The following is a 20,489-nucleotide window of genomic DNA, read 5'->3' as shown; positions in this document are numbered from 1 at the left end:
TCAAGAGAGTTGTGTTTTCAGTTTTGGTATCTCCCCGAACATATTGCATTACACTTAAGTTCATTTTGACATCAACAGGATGTCAGCATGATCTAAGCATCTCAGTGTATACACACACACTCATCGGTATAAGCATGCCAATGCTGCATAGTGACTATGTAGTTTTTTTTCCCCTCTCTTCCCTAAAGTCAAATTTATCTCAACATGCAAAACATTTTTTTTGGGTCCAGGGGAAACTACGCTGACCTAAGCAACTAAAACGCTGTGATGTCTTGCAAAACAAGAATGCCAGCTCACAGTCAGCTGAAGCTCTACAGCCTCAAAATTAGGAAGATGTGCGGTTAATATTAAATTTCAACACACCATAGAGAAAATAGATGCCTTTTGTAATTTTGGCTGACATGAAAACTCTTTTCCAATGCAGTTCTCGCACTTCTTAGTGCACTGCGTACAAGTTGCCCACAAGTCTGCCTCTGAATTATTTTCCATAGCAAACAGGACAAAAGTGCACCAAATGAACTGCTGACTTATGATTCATATGTCCCAAGTGATGAAACTGCTCACAACAATTGGTCGGTTCACACTTAGAGCAAGTGGTTTCATCACTTTGTGTAAGTGTGACTTTATCTGTGAGGCTTGTACATCGCCACTTTGTAGTGTCGTCTACAGTTCGATAATAAATCATGACAGATGATATGATTTTTATCCCCATAAACCACCCCCATAAATTTAAAATGAAACAATCAACATATTGGATCGTAGATGCCATTGTAAATATACGGTTATATTTGAGTCATTAAATAGATTCAATAATGCGAAAGTCTGCCGAGACAGCAAGTAAGCAACCTGAATAAAGAAAGCGCCAAATCAGATTGAACAGGATTTTACATCTTGATCTTTAGTTGAGGTCTGTTTCAAATGAGAATTGATACATTTCTTAGTCAGGTAATGTCAATTCGTACATTGGTGACACGCCAACACATTGCAAGATTGCAACTTTAATAGAGAAATGACGAAAGGTACTGTGCTATTTAAAATTAGGCTGGCAAATAAACTTTTCTAAATCAATCTACAAGGCTTCCTGAACACTATAACAAGACTTGAGAATTATTTTACACCATGCCTTTTAGTTGGGTACTATTTCAAATGATAATTGAGCGAATGTTAACAATCTAACAGTCAGGACGCTAATATACACAAAACAGCAACCCGACTACAAGGAAAACTGATAATGATATGCCCTTTGTCAGGAAATACATTTCAAATAAGAACTGCTATAACGCTAACATGCAGTTTCTAGGATTCGGTATTTTATAACAGGTAGGTCCAGTTCAAAAGAGAATTGATCAAATGCTAATGTGCTATCAGTTGACATGCTAACACGTAGACCCAGAGTGCTACATGCTAAAACTATTTGCTAAGGATTTTAATTCTCCCGGTAGTTGTGTATCATTTCAAATGTTGACAGTTGGAATGCTAAAACGTATCTCCATAGAGACCTGAGCTAAGAAAAGAATTGAAAGCATTTTCTGTAAAGAGCTGCAGTCAACTTCCTGTGATGATCACATGCTAATGTTTGTGGAGGAGGAAGAAGGGAGGGATTAGTAAAGTTGACCACAGGCTGCTTGTTCCTTGGATGGGAGGAGCTGCATCACTCCTTAATAAGTTGCTGGTAAACTCGAGAAAAGATGGTTTAAAGTCGTGTGGAAAGGTGAAGATGAGGGAGCCAGTTGGGTTTTCTGCCGTGATCCTCTCGTTGCTGTGCCAAGCATGGACCTTTGACTCAGGTCTGTAATGTAGCTGCAGAAACTGTCAAACAGTAGAAAATTATTATTATTTATTTAGTATTAAGTACAGTCAAGTAAGTAAGTAAATTTTATTTATTGATTTTTTTTAGCTCCATGGTTTAGAGATGATGTCAGAGAGGTATACTTATACCACAAGTTTGTTATTAATGACTATGATTTTTTTTTTCACATTTAATTTCATGCAACATTAAAGGTGCCCAGCCCACATATGCTTATAAGACGTAGGCAGGCATGCACAAATATAGTAGCAAACTTATGCTACACCCAAGCACGTGACAAAGGCAGCTCATTTTCAATATCATTAGAGTGACACAAACTGAGCACTTGATGATCTCTGGGCTCTGGTCTGGTTCAATATGACATGTGGCTCTTTCCACAAAATATAATAATCTTAGCATTGGTTTACACAAATCATCAAATACTGTAGAGCAAGTTTAGGAGCATTTTTATGTAATCCTAAGAAAATACATTAATGCTCCACATTCAACCTTTTCCACAGCGAATTTGTTTGGAATAACCCCTTACTCCGTAGTCCAACAACGGACAAACACATGATTTATTCTTTTCTGCGTAGGCGATGTAGCCTAGATCGCAGCATTAACTTTACAGCAAGCGTTAACTTTCTCAAGGTTCGTTTATTTTAGTTAGTTTTATTTTTTAAGTATTTTTTTGATATTTCTTATATTATTTGCATGACAGAAATGTAGTAATTTACCAGTATTAGGTATTTATTCTCAAATTTCTTTTTTTTTTTTTTCCTGTTCCGTATTTATTTGCACCTAGTCAGAGAGATGTTAATTAAACGGATGTTCAGAAGTGTATACATGCACTACAAATAAATGGGTTCTGTTGGTAAAGATTCAGTGCAGTTATGAGTTAGACTGTTTCAGACAATGGAAAGAAGAATGAAGGAGATGTGGGCAATGCAAGAAGTTCCATTGAAGAAGCTGACTGATGCTTGACCTGTTTTTCTGAATCAGCAAGCAGTGAGCGCTAGGCAGACTTCCAAATAAATCCTACTTTCCACTTGCACTTGCACGAGCCAATAAAATCCAGTACAAAGAGCTATATCCAAAGTTCAACCCTTTCAAATCAAAGATAGTAATGATCATTTTATTTCTTTTGACAGTGGTCTACCTATGTTTCAACGTGGGCAGCGAGGTCAAGCTGAACTGCAGCAACGCGTCATTGGGAAAGGTGATTTACGTCATGTGGAAAGTGGACCTGGTGGGAAACAAACAGTGCCAGGTGGGCAGCAGCAGGATTGCGGGCAAAGGGTTGGACACCTGCGCTGACGGCAAGTCCCTGCGCAACGCTTCGGCATCCCGCTACTACTTGCACATCCCCAGCTTCTCCGAGCGTGACGTGGGCTTGTACAAGGGCGAAACAGCTTTTACTGGAGGAACCCAAACCTGTAGCATCAGCGTGTCCATCACAGGTGCTTCCTTGGCAAATTTTCACATTGAGCAACTTTGCAAGAGAACATTTGGAATGTTGAACAAAAGAATGAAAAAGTTTCAATGTTACCAGAAAAAGGTGAAAATAGAGGAACAAAAGCTACTATTTAATTTTACACACCCCAAAAGGTCACACATTTTTGGTGAAAAAAGTTGTAGTTTCACTGAAAAGTAATGATTAATTCTAGGAAAAAAATGTTGAAATGTTACAAAATAAACATTTAAAAGAAAGGATTTACAGAGTCATATAAGTCATAATTGTGCAAGACAAAAGTACTCAGAGAAGTCAAATTTGAGTTCATGAGAAAAATTTGTGATGTTGAGAAATATTGCTAGAAAAGTTTTCGGTTTTTTTTTAGAAAAAAATGCTGCATTAGTTTGCAAGAAAAACAAATGGGATGAAATAGGTATTTTTCAAAACAAAAACTTAAAAAAGTCAAATTTCTATGAGAAAAAGAAGTTGTAATGGTGCGCGAAAAACGGTAGCAATTGTTATTGATGATGAAAAAAAAGGTCCTAATCCAAAAACAGTCCGATTCGCTCCAGAAAGTGATATTTTGAATAAATCTGTTATTTTACATCATATCTTAAGAATGTAATGTAAAAGAAACACTTTATATAATATCATTTTTTTTATGAAATATACTTTTACGAGTATGTGTTAATTGATTCTGGACTTCGTTTGTTAGTGGGTTTTATGCGGTAAACTACCCACGGAAATTGACATTTTGAAAGCACCTTGTTCGTCTTTGATATTATTCATTTGTATTTGTGTACATTGACCGACCATAAATTCAGTTTCAAGTTTGAAGTTCCTCATTATAAACAAATTTACAGATATTCTGACTATAGTCTAACTTTTATTTTAATTAAATATATCATTAGAACAAAAGAACATTTTTTTAGTACTGTTGGAGCTTTCTTTTCATCAGTATTTTTTTTTAAATTTCAATTTCAGATATACAAACGAGACTTTGATGGCTTCCTAAACTCATATTTTTCAATTCGTCTGTTCTAGTACCTCCCCGTATCTCGTCCTGGTTGGAGCCGAGGGACGGCAACAGCACGGTGGCCGTGTGCACAGCTGAGGGAGGAAAGCCAGCCGCCGAAATCACGTGGCGCCACGCTGGGAACGTGTCAGCTGTGAGGACGCAACTGAGCTACGGCGGATTGTTCACCATAGAAAGCCGCCTGAAACTACCAAAGGGAGCGAAGAATGCGACGTGTATCATCAAACATCCATTCTGGCAAGCAGACCATATGTTGGTACCAAAGCACCGAAAAGGTTTGCGTTCCGCCGACTTTTGAGTTCTTCGATTACTGCCACAGACGCGCATGGGAGACTTTTTGTTTGTCATTTCAAAGTCAATCAGTGACGACCGAACACTTGATAAGGCCTTGCAACTGATATCATTTGATTAAACAATACTTTGTGACCTTTTTTTGTTGCATTCAACAAACACTCATATAAAACTAAAACAAACACTAAAACTAATACAAACTAAACTAATATGAAGCATTTGGGGGGAAAATGAAAAACCCGCTCTAAAAAGTAATTTGAAAACTATGATCAGGACAATCTATTACAAAACCTTATCTGAGGAGGTATCTGAATTTGAGCCAATGAGAACGAGAGTAGAGAAGTCACTTGGATGTGGTAGGTAGGATTTTTTAAGCGAAATTCAAATGACTGTAAAATGAACACTGGAACACAGCCAGATTAAAAATCTTCTCGAATGCTTTGATTGACTTCACAGATTGACATCCTGTTGATGTTGAAAATTCAACGACTTTTTTTTCTTCTCTTTTACCACCCCAGGTCTTTCCTATTCGATGGTGTGCCTTCTTATAGCTGTGTCAGTCTTAATGGTCCTTGCTGTAGTCTCATTCTTTCTATACAAGAAGCAAATCATCCTCAGGTGAGCATTTACATCTTCATTTAAGTTTTGTAAGATTGTTCTTGGTCCCTTTAGTTGCCATTTTTTCTGTGACTAATTTGTTCCTTAAATATTGAACAGTTCTGTTTTGCTTCGCAGAAGTTGTCTGCTCAGCCACCGCTTGCCATCCAAATCTGAGCCCGTAGGTGTTTTTACTGCGATCACATCTCATAAGGTTACGTTTCTTTTCCTTTTTCGAGCACACATTTATGTTTCGATAATGATGCCACGCTTTTTGTCTGTTTATTTTATTTTTTTTTCCAGACGGAAGATGTAGAGGAAGTGGAGCCTTACGCCAGCTACATTCAACGTGTCAACTCTATCTATAACACATGATGTGGAAAAAAAAAAAAAAAGGCAAGCAGTACTTGCTCCACTTTCGACTACTCGTCGCACAAAGGCCACTACTCTTGTGCTATGGTAACGAAACTAGAAATGCACTTGGGAAAACCGCCGAGAGAAAATCACATCACTTTTACAACATACGTGGCGTTTCATTTAAGTATCTGATGTCTTAAATGTACAACTGTATGTTTATATACACCTCAGGATGGTTGAGAACACTAAAACAATGAAAGCATATTTCATACTGTCTACCTATATCTACATCCATTTCCTCAACATGACAAGTACTTTCTGTAGAAATGTGCCACATACAGGTACACATCCGTTTTCACTGTTATGACCGCAGTGCCTTTACCAATAAATGATCTTATTTCTTTTTCTATATTCATTGTTTTGTTTTTTTTTCTTTTTTTAATCAACTCAGCTGGTTTAATTATAAGCAGTGTAACTGTATTCTCTCCCGGCACTATCACATTAGGTAAACCATCACCATCTAAGTCTTGTTAAAATATTGTAAAATACTGCAGCATAGTAGGCCCAAGAGTTCATCAAAAACAAGATCGATTCCAAAAAAGTGCATTTAATATTTCATAAATGTAATTTTATTGTAAAATACTGTAACATTAAGCACACTTTGAACATGCACTGTGCTTAATATTGCGGGGGGGGGTGATACATGAATAATTAATAATTATTGCATTAAAATGTATTGCACATAAAAATTCCAGATTTTATGAAATAAAAGCATAAAAACATTTATAAAAATTAAGCAATTATGTTTTATTGCAATTACGTGCAAATGTATTTTACTAACACGTTAAATACCACTGAACTGTTCTTTCGCATACCACTTGATGAAGCCCGTGCATCACGAGAGGCACGAGTACCACGCTGTGAGAATCACTGTCCTACATGATTGAATTAGTGCTAAACAAAAATTGAATTAAAAAAAAAAAAGATCCTAGTAATATTCTCACAAGTGCTCCATAAAAATGTACTTACATAAAAGATCTAATAAAGCCGGTTATTTAATTTTACAAATAAAATTACTGTATATTTATACTGTATGTATATTTCATGTCATTCTTCATGAGATTATTTTAAAAGGTAAACAAGAACAACAAAAAAGAAATACAAATAAAATGTATTACTATACAATTAGATTAGATGGCAAGTCATGACCAATTCAGGGTATACCTCACCGAGTGCCGGAAGACAGCTAGGATAGTCTCCAGCACACCTCGTAAAAAGAGGCTAGGATTACTTTTTTGGGGGGGGATTACTATACTGCACAGGGTGGTACAAAAGTCCCTGTGCACTTTTATTAACAGAAATATTTGATTATACATTACAACTGAAGCGTGTCTGATAATAAAAATATTATAGAGTCACTTTCCATACACCCTCTATAGGTTTGGCGAGGTGTAAAGTTTTTGCCTATAATTGAAATAAATTATACATGCAGCATGCGTTTTGTACTGTCATGGTCACACAATTGACTCAAATTTAGATAACTGTATTGGGTCATTATATTACAAAAGAAAATGTAATTTTGTCACAAGATGCTTTTATCAGCATGTCTCGCGGAACTTCCTGTTTTGGGGACATCAAGTGCAATGTCACAGTGTGTATGACAACGAGGCGAGAAATCATCATCATCATCAAGTCCTCTTTCCTTTTGACTCATCAATTTTTTTCTGTCTTGCTAAGGCCTTGAGGTAAACCACAGTCAACGCTTCCTTAGTGCCAGCCTCAAGGGAAAAAAGTCATAGTGCATCTATCTATCCGTCCACAAGAGGGTGCTGTTGTGAATCACAGACCAGCTTCAACGTGGTTTCGCTTGTATGAAAAGACAACTTAAAGTTATCCGTGTAGTCGTGGCAGACGCACACAACATGAACCAATTATATCACACATTGTCCTCAAAGAGATACTAAAAAGAGCGAATGGGGACAAAGTATGCAAATGTGCACACATTGGGATCATGTGGCCTTCTCACAGGCAGACATAATGTATTCATCAGAGCATTCAATGCCAGTGTTTGAACTGAGCATAGAGAAAGTGTCATCGATACATTATGAGCTCACATATGTTGAACGTTAAGTGTGTGTTGTCTGTGGGCAAGGATACAAAGTGGTAACACACGGGATGACTCGTCATAGTTTGAGGAGTACCGAGCTAACCCAAACCCTGAAACCAAAAACCTAACCTACTCTAACACCAAACCATACCGAGCCTACGTTTGCCCAAAACATAGTTGGCTATTTATTTATTTGATCCCGTGTTCATGGTTGTTTTCTTACAGTTTAACACAGTAAACGTTCTATCAAGGTATTCTATGGATGAAACACAGACAAGTAGATTTCGATCACGTTTGTGGCCAGGAAGTTTTTAGCAATCATCTTTAAATGTGAGGACGTAGTAGAATTTTTATTTTTAAATACATCCGATCAGTCCCGCCAGGTTTTGTTGCATGCACCCCGTTTTATTAGGGACGACTCATCTGCACCATGCCAAATATGTTGACAGTTTGCAAATCACAGCAGGCATCCACGGCAATGACAGTTCCAAAATGTTCCATCCAGAATTGATCATTCACATGGCTCAGAAGGAAAGCAGGCAAGCCATCTGGCTGCCACCTTGAACATGTCACATTGGCATTTATTTGTTTTTGTTTGTTTGTTTTGTTTTATAATCCAGTATATATATATATATATATATATATAAATATATATATATATAATATATATATATATATAAATATATATATATATATATATATATAAATATATATATATATATATATATATATATAAATATATATATATATATATATATATAAATATATATATATATATATATATATATATATATATATATATAAATATATATATATATATAAATATATATATATATATAAATATATATATATATATATATATATATAAATATATATATATATATATGTATATATATAGGTATTAGGCTTTGCACTTTGCATCACCTTCAGGAACAATGTACATTGTCATGGTATTGTCTTTATTTGGATTACAGGTGCTCTTTGTAGGGATACATAGCATAGCCCATTGCATCTCTCGTAAAAATTAAGTCATTCAAAAGAATATAACAGTGCTCATGGTCAGTGTTGTATAAAAACACCCGTTATAGATAAGAGTGTCTTGCATATTTTGCTGAAGAAAGTCAAGGACAGTTTATCTTTGTCTTGGAGGCAGTGCATATTGTCATATTTTTTTATGTATACATTAGAATTTACAAGTCTACTTGAATGGGACGTTTCTAACTAGATCACTCTTAAGGTTTCATACACAAAAAACAAAAGAGTATATTCCAGTAATATAATAATATAAATACATCTTTTAATGCTAATTTCCCACCAAATACATCTTAATTATACTTTAAACATTTTGTGTTTAGGTAACTGTTGATTTTCTGTTTGCAAAAAAAAAAAAAAGACAATAGTGTGTATGCAAGTGTGCAAAATGATTTGCTTTGAACGTTTAAACAGGAGTCAGACGTAGACGGAAAGATGAATGTCGCAAGGTTGTCGATCCTAAAAAGGATAGTGATTGACATCCTGTGGAGGTGTGAATGTCGGCCCTCGATGCTGAGACGGTAGAAATGCTGAGGCGACGCTGAAGTCATCAGTCGGCTGCAACAAACACAAGCAGAGTCCATTCGAGATAAAAAGACACTTTGAGCCAAGTTGCAGCTAAATCTTCAAATGATATGACTTCATTTACACTACGCGGATGGTCCATGAGTGGTTTGCATGGTTTGTCTCACAGCTTTAAGGTTTGAATAATGAATGATAATGAAAAATAAGATAATTGCCATTTTATTTCCTCAATATCGCAATTGGGATTCAATGGAATTATTTTTTCAATGTCGTCTTCCCGTGGGGCCTCTTTAACTTACTAAATACAATGTTCACTATGACAACTTCTCAAATATCGACCAAATGAAACATAAGTCACAGACACGCCCCCACACTTGACTCCCTTTATATAATTTCTTTCCCCTGTCCTGTCTTGCTTTTTTGCTTCCTTTGTACGTTTTTGACTTCCATGTACAAAAGAGGTCTGTAAATTAGTTGTCCTTGTGAGACATCAGAGTCACACAACAGGTTTGAACTGGAAACCACGATCCCAGTTAAACTCGTTAGAATCTGACCATAGAAGAATGACATAGTCGTTTGCCTTTTTTCAGTGCACGGCTGGAAAACGAACAAATGGACGGGCTCACTCACCTTCTTTGCGCAGGAAGCACTTCCAGAGACAGAAGCAGAGGGCCAGCACCAGCAGGGCTGCCACAGTGGTCACCGAGATGAGGATGGCCAGGGCCGTCCCGACTACGACAACATGACGATGACACACACTTTAGCTTTTGAAATCAACTGGAATCTTTTCTCTGTTCTGTGGATGAGTAAAAACTGCATATGATTCATTTTTCTGTCTTGCTTAGACTGTGATCAAGTTTGAAGAAAAAAAAACTAAAACAGGGCAGTCTTTCAGGCACGCATCTGTCGGTCCATTGTTGATCCATTCAAAGACTGATAATATGCCCATAGTCGACAAATCCCTTCAGTGAAGACAACAAGCGGTTAAAAACAGCTAAAATTAAGTTTTTATCCGGAGATGATTTCAACTGACTTTTGGTGTTCATGGACACGGCGATGGGGGCCTCCAGACCCTTGTGGTGCACCAGACACTTGACGGACACGTCTTTGAGCAAGCCGGAGCGCAGACTCAGCGTGCTGACTACGAGTGTGGTGCCGTCATCCCGCGGCAGTAGCGTGGTGACGGGCGGGCCGATGGTGCGGTTGTCCCGCTCCACGTTCCACACCATCTCCACAGGGGGCCGCGACACGGCGCTGCAGTTGGCCTCGATCACGCCGGCCGACGTGCTCTTGTAGCTCACCTGGGGTTTGGGCAGCGCTAGTAGAAACATAAGAAGAAGGATGAATGAATGCACGGAAAGGTTATTATAGTTAAGGAAAACTAACAAATTCAGTACAATTAAAATTAAAAATACATTTTTTCAATGAAATGATAATTACCTGAAACTATAGTTTAGGTTTATAAAACTAACAAAAACAAACTCTCCTTAGGTACCTCACCTAAGGTAGCAAAGCTTGTCCTCCGCTTGACATGACATCCTATTACACCGCTTCATTTTGTTATTTTTGATTTTTCTCCATTTGGTGTGACGTGCAGTAAAAATTGTTTTCATATTTTGCTATGTTCGTTTTTTTCTTCTTGATTTAGATCTTCGCAGGTATACTTAATGTAGTGTCAATATAGTGCTAAAACCAGGAGAAAAAAAACAAAAAAAAAACAAGCTCCAAGCTCCCAGAGCTGATTTAGATTTGTGAATTCCGGAAAATCCATACGAGAATCTCTGTCTGTTTTCAATTTGCTGTTCTGAGGAGGACTGGTCGACTGGAACATTTGTATTGGCAGCAACGTGTTATTTGGCCTCAGTTATTTGGATATTGTACTTTTAGAGACTGGCCGGGCTTTTACTGAAAAGTTCACCTCTACCTTTATAATGTTCAAATCAACGCGACTATTTAATATATATTATAGTTCTGTGTTCAGTTTGAAGTATTTTTTTAATTATGTATAATGATTAATGTTTAAATATATTTAAAGTTATATCAGAGCACTACCAATAACTATGCAAACGTGTCGCCAGTAATATGTTTATGTGCCCCATGCATTGTATGAGGTCTCACATTATCTATAAGAGCACTTGAAGAGAGGGAGAATGTCATAGAGGAGAACAATCCAAATGCTAATGGTGCTCGACAAATAGAAACACCTCGTGTATTGTACTGTAGTGTGCCAAACAAAAGCACATGTGTTGATGGAAGTAGAGAGCGAGGGAGTGGGAACCAGAGACAAAGCACACAGGCTGGCCACTGTGTGCTGACAACACTGACAACAGTCATGCATCAGGACCCATCCACGACATTCGCTCGGCAGCGCTCCGTCCGATTCCTTATAAAATGAGCCAGGAAGACGAGATCAACATTCCTGCTTTAAGTCCCGGACATGCTCCAGCAAAGTCGTAGGGGGGGTCACTCTTGTTGTTCCACCCAGTGCATACACACACGCACACGCACTCTAACTGTGTATCCCCAATGTTACAAATTATAGTTCCCTTCAACACATATACCTTAAATAAATACACACATGTGTTGATAACGTGCAAAGTATGCGTGTTTATTTGATCATTTCTAGCTGTGTATCTGGAAATGTTACAATAGCATCTTGATTAGTCGAATGGTATTTCATCCAATGTTGGATTTAGGGTTGTTTTTTTTTTTTTCCCATGTAATCTCTGCATGAAAGAGGCTATAGAAAAATAAAAGGATGCATAGCTAAAAGTAAAAAAACAACTCTGAGTAAAAGAGGCTACTGTAATATTTGAGAAAGCCAAAAGACAAATATAAACACAAATGCTGGACACGCTAGCTTAGCATGTTATTCATTTTTCCGTGTGATGTCATTGAAAAAAGGCTATTGTTCGTTACATTTCAGGATACATGGCTATAAATGACTACAAAAAAAGCACACATGTTCAACTTAGTTTAGCACAGGGGTTGGCAACCATAGCTGTATTCAAAAAGCCAATTTGGCTGCCACAAGAATAAACAAAAAGCAGAGCGCCACAAAACCATTTTGACATTTTAAATGAGGATAATAATAAAGACAACAAAAATGCTAACTAAAAGTCAATTTGAGTATTTATTTTACTTAATTAATTTTAACGTGATTTTTGCTCCAGAACCTTGCCATACAGTATTGGCATATCAGAGCTGTAATCTTCATTTTCTCCAAATGATTTTCAACTGTCATCTGTGACGCATGCGCAACGTTTGTTTGAATTCATGTCGGCCATGGGATTAAACATTTCTTCAGAAACTTTTCTTGGATTCCTCCATAGTTATCCTACTGCATGATGCATACCCCTGGTTTAGCATCTGTTTTGGGTCATTTTGGTTTTTTGCCGCAAATGTTAGCTTAGCATTTGAGTAATAATTGTTTTAGCATGTGTGAGACTTTCTTTAATGTGATCCCTCTGCGTAAAATTTGGAATATTTGAGGATAAACAGCATGACGTGACATAAATAAACACGTATGCTAAAGTAAGCTTTGCAGGCTAACATTTAGGTTAGCATGTGTATTATTTTTATCACAGCATCGGCTGTGAATGAGGCTATTATAACATTTGAGATAACTAGCAAGGAGAACATAAACATTTCAAATGCTAACATGAGCTTAGCTTCTAAGCTAATGCTAGCTTATTTTGTGTATATTTTTCACTCAACTATCTATGCCAGTGATGTATAGTGAAAGGCATAATTACATGTTCTTCCACCAGACAGAAGGTAGGCAGCAGGTCCATAATGAACCTTCATATCTATTTTTTTTTTTTACTTGCTTACAACTTTTAAAGGCTGCACGTTGGATGACTGGTTAGCACGTCTGCCTCACAGTTCAAAGGTGCAGGGTGCGATTCCGGCTCCGGCCTTCGTGAGTGGAATTTGCATGTTCTCCCAGTGCCTGCGTGGGTTTTCTCCGGGTACTCCGGTTTCCTCCCACATTCCAAAAACATACAAAAACACAGACTGAGTCTGCTCACCATACGTGGAGAGGCACACATTGGCGCTCTTTGGCCCGTCCACATGCGTGCTGTACAGACAGGTGAAGCAGCCTTCATCCTGGATGGCCACAGGCTGGATGGTGAGCGTGCTGTCCGACAGGGACGAGCTGAGCCACACCCTCCCTTGGTACGCGGGCTCGATCATGGGGTCGCTCCTCTTGGCGTAGGAGGCCACGTCCGAGGAGAGTCCCCCTGGTGTGGAGGCGTACCTCCAACTGACCTGCCGCACCTTCTCGGGTAGGCCGTAAGAGCACGACAAGGACACCTTTTTCCCACTCACTGCTGTCTTGTTGCTGTCTGCTGTCACTGATGCTGCAAGGGGAACACATGGAAGGAAAGTGGGCAATAAATAGAAGAGGGAACAAATGAGGTTCAGCTCACTTTATTTTATTAATTGTACGCAAGAAATAGTTAATTAATCATAATTGAATGAATTGCAAAAAATACAATTTAAAATTTTAATTATTTCATTTCTAATTTCTAATAAATTTACCATTTTACATAGTTTACATGCTTTTTACCACATCTGTGATTTATAAAGAGATTATAACCTTAGAACATGAATCATTCAGCGATGTAGAAAAAGATCTGGCTGCACAGTATAATATGCAAAAAAAATAAAATAAAAATACAATTTGAAAAAGCCGTTTCTTGCTATTTACTTAGTGTTAGCCTGGTCAAATTGGATTGGATTTCTCTTCATGTACATCTTCACTTATATTTTACGTCAAAACATAACACTATTTAGTAATTCCTATAAAACGCCATTAGGTGGCAGTATCACAGTGCAAACACATTTGTGTTCTCGCTCTGTTATGTGTCTATCCATCTTCAAAGGGTGAATATCTTACTTTTTGTATTACACCGAAAAGTCACTTTGAAAATATAAATAAGTAAATTACGTTATTTCCAATGGGGAAATTGGTTTTGAAACAACTTGGAAGTCGAGCCGCATCAGGGAACAAAGTGCTTTGCCAGCTGTGAAGCATCAGTTCCACTAACACAAGCTTTATCACATTTGCACGCCGTTATCGGTTTTTGTTATTTTGCCTCCGCCCTGACCCTCTGCACTCCCTCAACCAAAGTATTTATTTATTCCACCTCACTATGAATTATTTTGATGTGTCTAGCGTCCGCGGCCGTGCTCTTAGGACCTCCTCTCCCTGCAGCGGTTACAGTGCAAATATTTGGAGATTTTGAGCCCAAAACAGAAAGCAAATGAGCCACAGCTGTTTCTCCTTAGGGGAGCTGAGCCCCGTTCTGTTTTTTTTTTTATGAGCATACCTGGCTGGGCCTCATCATGCTTGTCCAGCGCTCAAAATGAAGAAGATTTTCATCTGGAAGCCCGACAGAGCTTGGACATACATGTCACATGATACGCGTGTGATATGACAACAAATGACTCTTAATGGTCCAGCATTCTCTTTAACGCTTAATATTTGCTTTATTTGAAGTCGTTGGTTGTTTTATCTTTTATCGAACCAACGACTTCAAATATAAATAAGAGACAGTGTGAACTTTATTCAATCATTATTTGCTCTAATTGGATTGCTGTTCTCCTTCATTTGCATATGTGGAACAGCTATCTTCTGATTGGTAGTTGCCGATATCATCCATTGGTGACACTCCCAACTTGAGTGATTTGATAAAGATGCCTTGAACGGAGAGCCTGTATTGATATATAAGATAAAAATAACAATCAGGGAAGTTGCCGCAGAAAAATGATGTGACTGTCTCATTCATCCAGGCCATTTCTTTGTCAGGTCTTTGAATTGATGGCAACTGGAAAGTTCTGGCCGTCCTAGGCATTTTGTCTCAGATCCAAAGCATTCTTGAAAATGGGCAGGTATATTTAAAGGATGATGAAAGCAATATGTCTCATGGACGTAAAAATCCAATGCACTCGTTCTGCAAGACTTTCACCTTTTAGTGAATATTGCAAACAATCAACAGACATCAGATATTAAGCTTAATGGACTCGTTTTGATCAATGTAATGCATAAAGCAGTGGAAAACAATTGATTTTGATGGCATGAGACCTTAAAGCATCGTAGTGTGAAGAAAACTTTTTTTTTTTTTAACAATGGATGAGAAACATTTTTCTTTTTTTTTTTTTCATGTCACTTTAGGGCCTCCGTAACAATGGACCTTAATCTGAAATTTTAGGGGCACAAGTAGAAATTTTTGACACACTGTTGATTTGATTCTATCCAAACTTAAAATGAAGAAAGGGATGAGTAATACATAGTTTACATTACATTTAGTCCAATTTTTTTGAAGGGGATTCTGAAGCTTTTTTCATACTCGAAGGAATGTGCTTTCACTACCCACGAGGCCTTGCAGCAGATATTAAATGAGAAGCGTGGAGTAAAAACGGCTTTGAAATTGAGCAGCCGAATTTCTCCCGTGGAGAAAACGCTTTCCTGTCACCATGCTCGTAACTCATTCGGACCTCAAAGAGGGGCTTCGTCCATGTGTTCATGACTTACACTGCGAGAGTGCTCTGATTTCTAGCCTGAAGCAATTCAATGAATGCTTCTTTTGATTTGAAAATGAAATCAAAAACACTGATGAGGTTGAATTCAATCCAACACACAAGCAAAAAAAAAAAAATGAAGGAAAATTACTTTTGGAAAAAGCTATGCAATTACCCAACCCAAAGTCAGCTGGGATAGGCTCCAATTCACTGGATGGATGAAAAGTGGATTGATGGGCTTTTGGACGCTTTATCATTGAACTGCGAAATTAAACATTACAAATGCCGAAAAAAGCTTTGCAAAATGAAAAGAAAATACATCGAGCACAACTACAAAGAGGTGTTGATGTTAAATTGCGTCTTCAAACATGCCATTTTTGTGATTCATTAATAAAGTTAATGAGCAAGTTCTTGTATTCACGATTAAAAGTGGTTATTCTTACACATTTATGACAGTTCACAATGATAAAAACAATAAAGAATGAATAAAAGTCTTACAATGGTGACAGGTTGAGCCAGGAAATAATTACTCTATTTCTATTTTCATTATTTCATTCATGTCGCAGATAGTGAGAGATTGTCTTTACATTTTTACAGTGACATTTAAAAATGTGAAGCTGCGACTTAGACGATCAACACTTTAGCGGTTCATCAGAACAGTTTGCGAGTGATTTAGTGTCTTTACTATTAACATTTGTTCAACGACAATTCAACATGTTTACTGTTACTAAAACGAGCCTATTGTCTTCCCCACCACAATCTTTGGCCAAAAGACCACAAGATAAAGAATTATTGCACACTAAATATCCTCATGTCACAGCATGGTTGAAATCAGTTTTGGGTGCGGTTGTCTTTCAAGTTAAGGTTTTTGTTACTATGACTACCAAGAGGGCACACGAGGAAGCAAGCAGCTACGGAGCATTGCCAACTTAGACATATTTAGCGACTATTCCGACCCTGTAGTCAATGTTGAGTCAACGAGTTGACCTTTCTACTCCGTATTGACCTTTACAGCTTTAAGTTGACTAATCGTTCATAACATGATTTTGTCACTCGTCTTCTGATCAGCTAACGACTCGCCCGTCGCAAAATTTATTTAGCGTATTTTCTGAACTATGTAGCGCCCCTACCGGTGAAAGAAAAACCAGAAGAAAAGCTGCACCGTTGTCTTAGCCGCATGGTTTAAAATCTAGGAAAAAAGTGGCAGCTTATAGTCCGGAAAAGACGGGAATATTCTTCGATACTTCCCCATAGAAATTGGCACAATGCAGGCCTTACTCACCAGTGACGGTCAGGCAGGTTCGTCCTTGTTTGCCACCAGCTTGGACCATATCAAAGATGCACGTGTAGCATCCTTCGTCCCTGAAGCTGACTCTCTGGAGAGTGACGGACGAGGTGTCCTTCGAGGAAGGGGTGAGCTCCACGTGCTGCTGTCCGCTCACGCTGTCCTTGTTGCCGGGCTGGTAGCTGAGCAGCGTGTGGTTGTTCACGTCCAGCCACGTCACCTGCCGCACAACGTCGCCTCTGTCCTTCGACAGGGCGCACGTCAAAGTGAACGGCTTGCCCACGCCGGCCTGCACTCGCTCCGGTGCTGTCACCTTACCTTGGACACACACGATATAATTTACTTGAATTTGTCAGTAATTAGTCTCAAAGACTGACATTCATGTTGCATATATATATATATATATATATATAGTTTTTTTATATTTTTTTTTACAGAAATTTGGTAGAAAGTGGCATATTAAAAAAAAAAATGTAATTGAATGAATCTGTATAAAGTATACAACATGCATGGGATTCCCTATTCACATCCGCCATTCTTTTCCCCCCTCCTTTACTCACTATAAAATACCTAAAATGCAGCAATAAGGCAAATGCTTGTTTATTTAGTAAAGTAGTAACATCGGCCCAAGGAAGGATGTTTAAGCGATAAAACCTGACAAGCTTTCCAAGTCAAGGGTGACCCAAGTTTAGCCAGGGCTCTCATGGGGAGTCTTTACTGTATGTTGTATTTCATGCACGGTTGAGGAACATTTTTTTTCAAAATCAAATAATTGTAAAATGAGTTTGAAATTATATGTGTTTTGGTACCATCGTTTGTGTTATAGTTATGGTTGAAGCTATTAATATAGGCAGTCCGTGGCAGGGGTGAGTTTCTGCAACCCGTGACTAGTTACAGTCAAAATGTGAGTTTCACTTTTTGAATGGCTCTTAAAATTATTTTTCTACGATCTTCTGATGTGTTGAGACCCACCAGCATAAACGGCGTTAGAAAAATGGATTGTGAGTTTTAATATGATGGACAATTACCCTGTAGTTTTGCCACCAGCAGAAGGAGCAAACACACCTGCAGACCTTTCCTACAGGAGGCCCGGATCATCGTCATCTTTGCTCATTTAACAGGGAAGACGAAGATCTGATGAGGAAAGAAAAAAGCTTTAGAATTCACACCGCTAATGGTGCTATATGTCATCTCAGGCTACATCTGTGACAATTTAAGGCAGTGTTAACCCAACCTTCATTTAGCTAAGACAAACATCTTACATTAGAAAAAACCCATGACACACCACCAATCTAATTTACTTTGTGTGAAATTCACGTCTGTTTAATTTGGGTGAAAAGCGGTGTACTCCTTGACTGATCACCAGACAATCGCAGTGTACAACCATTCACACTCTTCCAACAACCTAACAAGCAGTAAGGAACGAAACACAGAAAAGTCCGAGCCCAGGTTCCAATCCCTGATGTGATTTCCCTACTTGCCGCTGTGTTACCAACGAGGAATATATACAACGTAACAAGGCTTTACTGTTTTATTTTCTGTATTGAATAGTGGGAAATGCAGCGAATTTGAAAATTCATGGAAAATAAAATGTTGTCATTCAAAATCTCCTTCTTCATGCAGGTGTATTAGCCAAAACTGAAACCTCACAAAATGAGCCTGGTAATTAGAAATTCTGTTTTTGAGGCAGGTGTGGCATAAACATTACATTAGTCGGTGATCTAAAACATTTATCGGTCTCAATAACGCAGAAAATAGCAGACAAACTTCTATTACAACAAAACATTTTGCCAATTGAATTGCTTATAGTATTTCAGCATAATAACTATTTGGTTACAAAAAAAACCCCTCACAAGTCACTACAAAGCTACACAAAATAAAACAATACACACAATGCACTTGTCTGGAGTAAATATAAAACAAGCCACTCACCTGGTGTCCTAACGACTCTTGAGGATGTTCTACCACAGCGACATGTCACATATAACAGTGCTTTCCTAACATCACACAAAGTACAACAGAGAGACTTTAGCTTCGGCGTGAGTGTTTCCAATTGTGAGCACAAATGTTAAGCAGCAGGGTGACGCTCCAGATTGCAGTGAAGTGGATGCACACAGAGGGGAGAGAGAACCATTTGGCACCCGTGGGTTGGGCTCACAGCGCCCTCTAGTGAGCGAGGCGGTATTGTTGCACGTCGAGTGGTTGAACATTTGTCCTAAAAATGGCCATTACGATTTTTACAAAGCCCTCCAATGGTCATATTACATTTTCTACATGCTGCAAACATCATCCAAAAGTCAACAATTATGTACATAACGTGCGTCGATCAACACGATGGAGGTTGGCACATCTGCTTCATATTTCTGGTTTGAACCTTGGCATCTGGATATATTGGAGTGTGCATGTTCTTCCTGTCCTTGTTTTTGGGATTCATTATAACTATTATCACCGAATAGAATGACTATTTATTAAAACAAAGTAACATGGTGGAAAACACAACAATATGCTGCAACATCCATGACTTGGATAATTAAAGCCAAGTACTTGCGTAGTGTGGGCGGAATAAAGCTGCCGTACATTGCAATATCTGCAAGCGTATGACTTGGTTCATTGAAACAAAGTAACTTGTCAGGGGGAGCAACCATGTATTGCAAATCAACATAATTTCCTGCTAATTCATATTACATCATATGGAAAGCGTTTTTTTTACTGCTCCAGCTGTTGTGAAATGCGCTATATAAATAAAGTTGTATTGTGACATTGTGACAAGTGACAATGGTTTCAAGCTGTACTTTATTAATTATGTCCGGTGTCTTCAGAAAAAAACGTGAAATGCACGCAGAGCATGAATTTATACAAATATAATACGATAGATGTAAAAAGAAATTAAGACTGAACATCGGCTATTTTCATCTTTGGTAACTCTGGAAGTCATTTTGTGCAAAACAAACGACGTCATAGACTAAGGATGGGTAAATTATTTTTTTTTTCCCAGTCTTTTTGTGATTTATTTTCACCAATTTCCCCATTTACATGCATAATTTATATTGGATGTTTACCAGAGTTTTTGAAGATATTTTTGGTTTGAAAAAAACTGCCTAATGCACAAGTAAGTTGCGCATATACTGTAACAGATTACATTTTGTCTAGTAAAACAAAGCAACGTGAGGTAAATGGTGCAAGGGGGGGATTGATGGGGGGGACATTATCTGTTAGAACATTAAGTAATTAAAGACCCGGTTTAGTTAATTAATCTACTTTGGGCTAACTCTCCTCTTTATTAGGTGCACTATAATTCCAGTTTTGACACTCAAATGTAAGCGTACTAATTTAGCTTGAGACGTGTATATTTGAAAGAAGAATGACACCAGAAGAACTGCATTTCAGCATAGGCTAGTTTTTTCTTTTTCAGGTTAATTACTTTAATTCATTGGGAATCCTGCTTTTTTAAGAAGAGAGAAAAAAACGGCACATTGTTCATTTTAATAGGTA

At 37.9% G+C, this 20,489-nt stretch overlaps 2 protein-coding genes across 9 annotated transcripts; one reads left to right on the top strand and one right to left on the bottom strand.

The window, feature by feature from the left end:
• Positions 1-1,684: 1,684 nt before the first annotated feature.
• LOC148323411 (cell surface glycoprotein CD200 receptor 1) lies at positions 1,685-5,929 on the top strand. 7 transcript variants are annotated; one of them, XM_088315557.1, is made up of 6 exons: positions 1,685-1,787; positions 2,938-3,246; positions 4,284-4,550; positions 5,085-5,184; positions 5,302-5,344; positions 5,467-5,929. In XM_088315557.1, the coding sequence occupies exons 1-6, from the start codon at positions 1,718-1,720 to the stop codon at positions 5,536-5,538; spliced, it is 861 nt and encodes a 286-aa protein (XP_088171683.1). In that variant the 5' UTR covers positions 1,685-1,717; the 3' UTR covers positions 5,539-5,929. The 7 variants fall into 7 exon arrangements, with proteins under 7 accessions (XP_088171683.1, XP_088171680.1, XP_088171682.1 ...); XM_088315554.1 differs by having other exon boundaries at positions 5,302-5,377; XM_088315556.1 differs by having other exon boundaries at positions 5,284-5,344.
• A 2,642-nt stretch (positions 5,930-8,571) lies between these two features.
• Positions 8,572-19,122, bottom strand: LOC148323410 (OX-2 membrane glycoprotein). 2 transcript variants are annotated; one of them, XM_088315282.1, is made up of 7 exons: positions 18,930-19,121; positions 18,026-18,131; positions 16,995-17,315; positions 13,216-13,548; positions 10,218-10,502; positions 9,815-9,916; positions 8,572-9,217 (listed from the first exon to the last, which is right to left on the bottom strand). In XM_088315282.1, the coding sequence occupies exons 2-7, from the start codon at positions 18,099-18,101 to the stop codon at positions 9,210-9,212; spliced, it is 1,125 nt and encodes a 374-aa protein (XP_088171408.1). In that variant the 5' UTR covers positions 18,102-18,131; positions 18,930-19,121; the 3' UTR covers positions 8,572-9,209. The 2 variants fall into 2 exon arrangements, with proteins under 2 accessions (XP_088171408.1, XP_088171409.1); XM_088315283.1 differs by lacking the exon at positions 8,572-9,217 and having other exon boundaries at positions 9,807-9,916; positions 18,930-19,122.
• Between the last annotated feature and the right edge of the window lie 1,367 nt (positions 19,123-20,489).

The sequence above is a fragment of the Idiotropiscis lumnitzeri genome, chromosome 14 (assembly GCF_059441095.1).
Source record: "Idiotropiscis lumnitzeri isolate Australia: NSW breed Sydney's pygmy pipehorse chromosome 14, RoL_Ilum_1.0, whole genome shotgun sequence".
Lineage (NCBI taxonomy): Eukaryota > Metazoa > Chordata > Actinopteri > Syngnathiformes > Syngnathidae > Idiotropiscis > Idiotropiscis lumnitzeri.
This window is presented reverse-complemented; position numbering and strand designations above follow the sequence as displayed.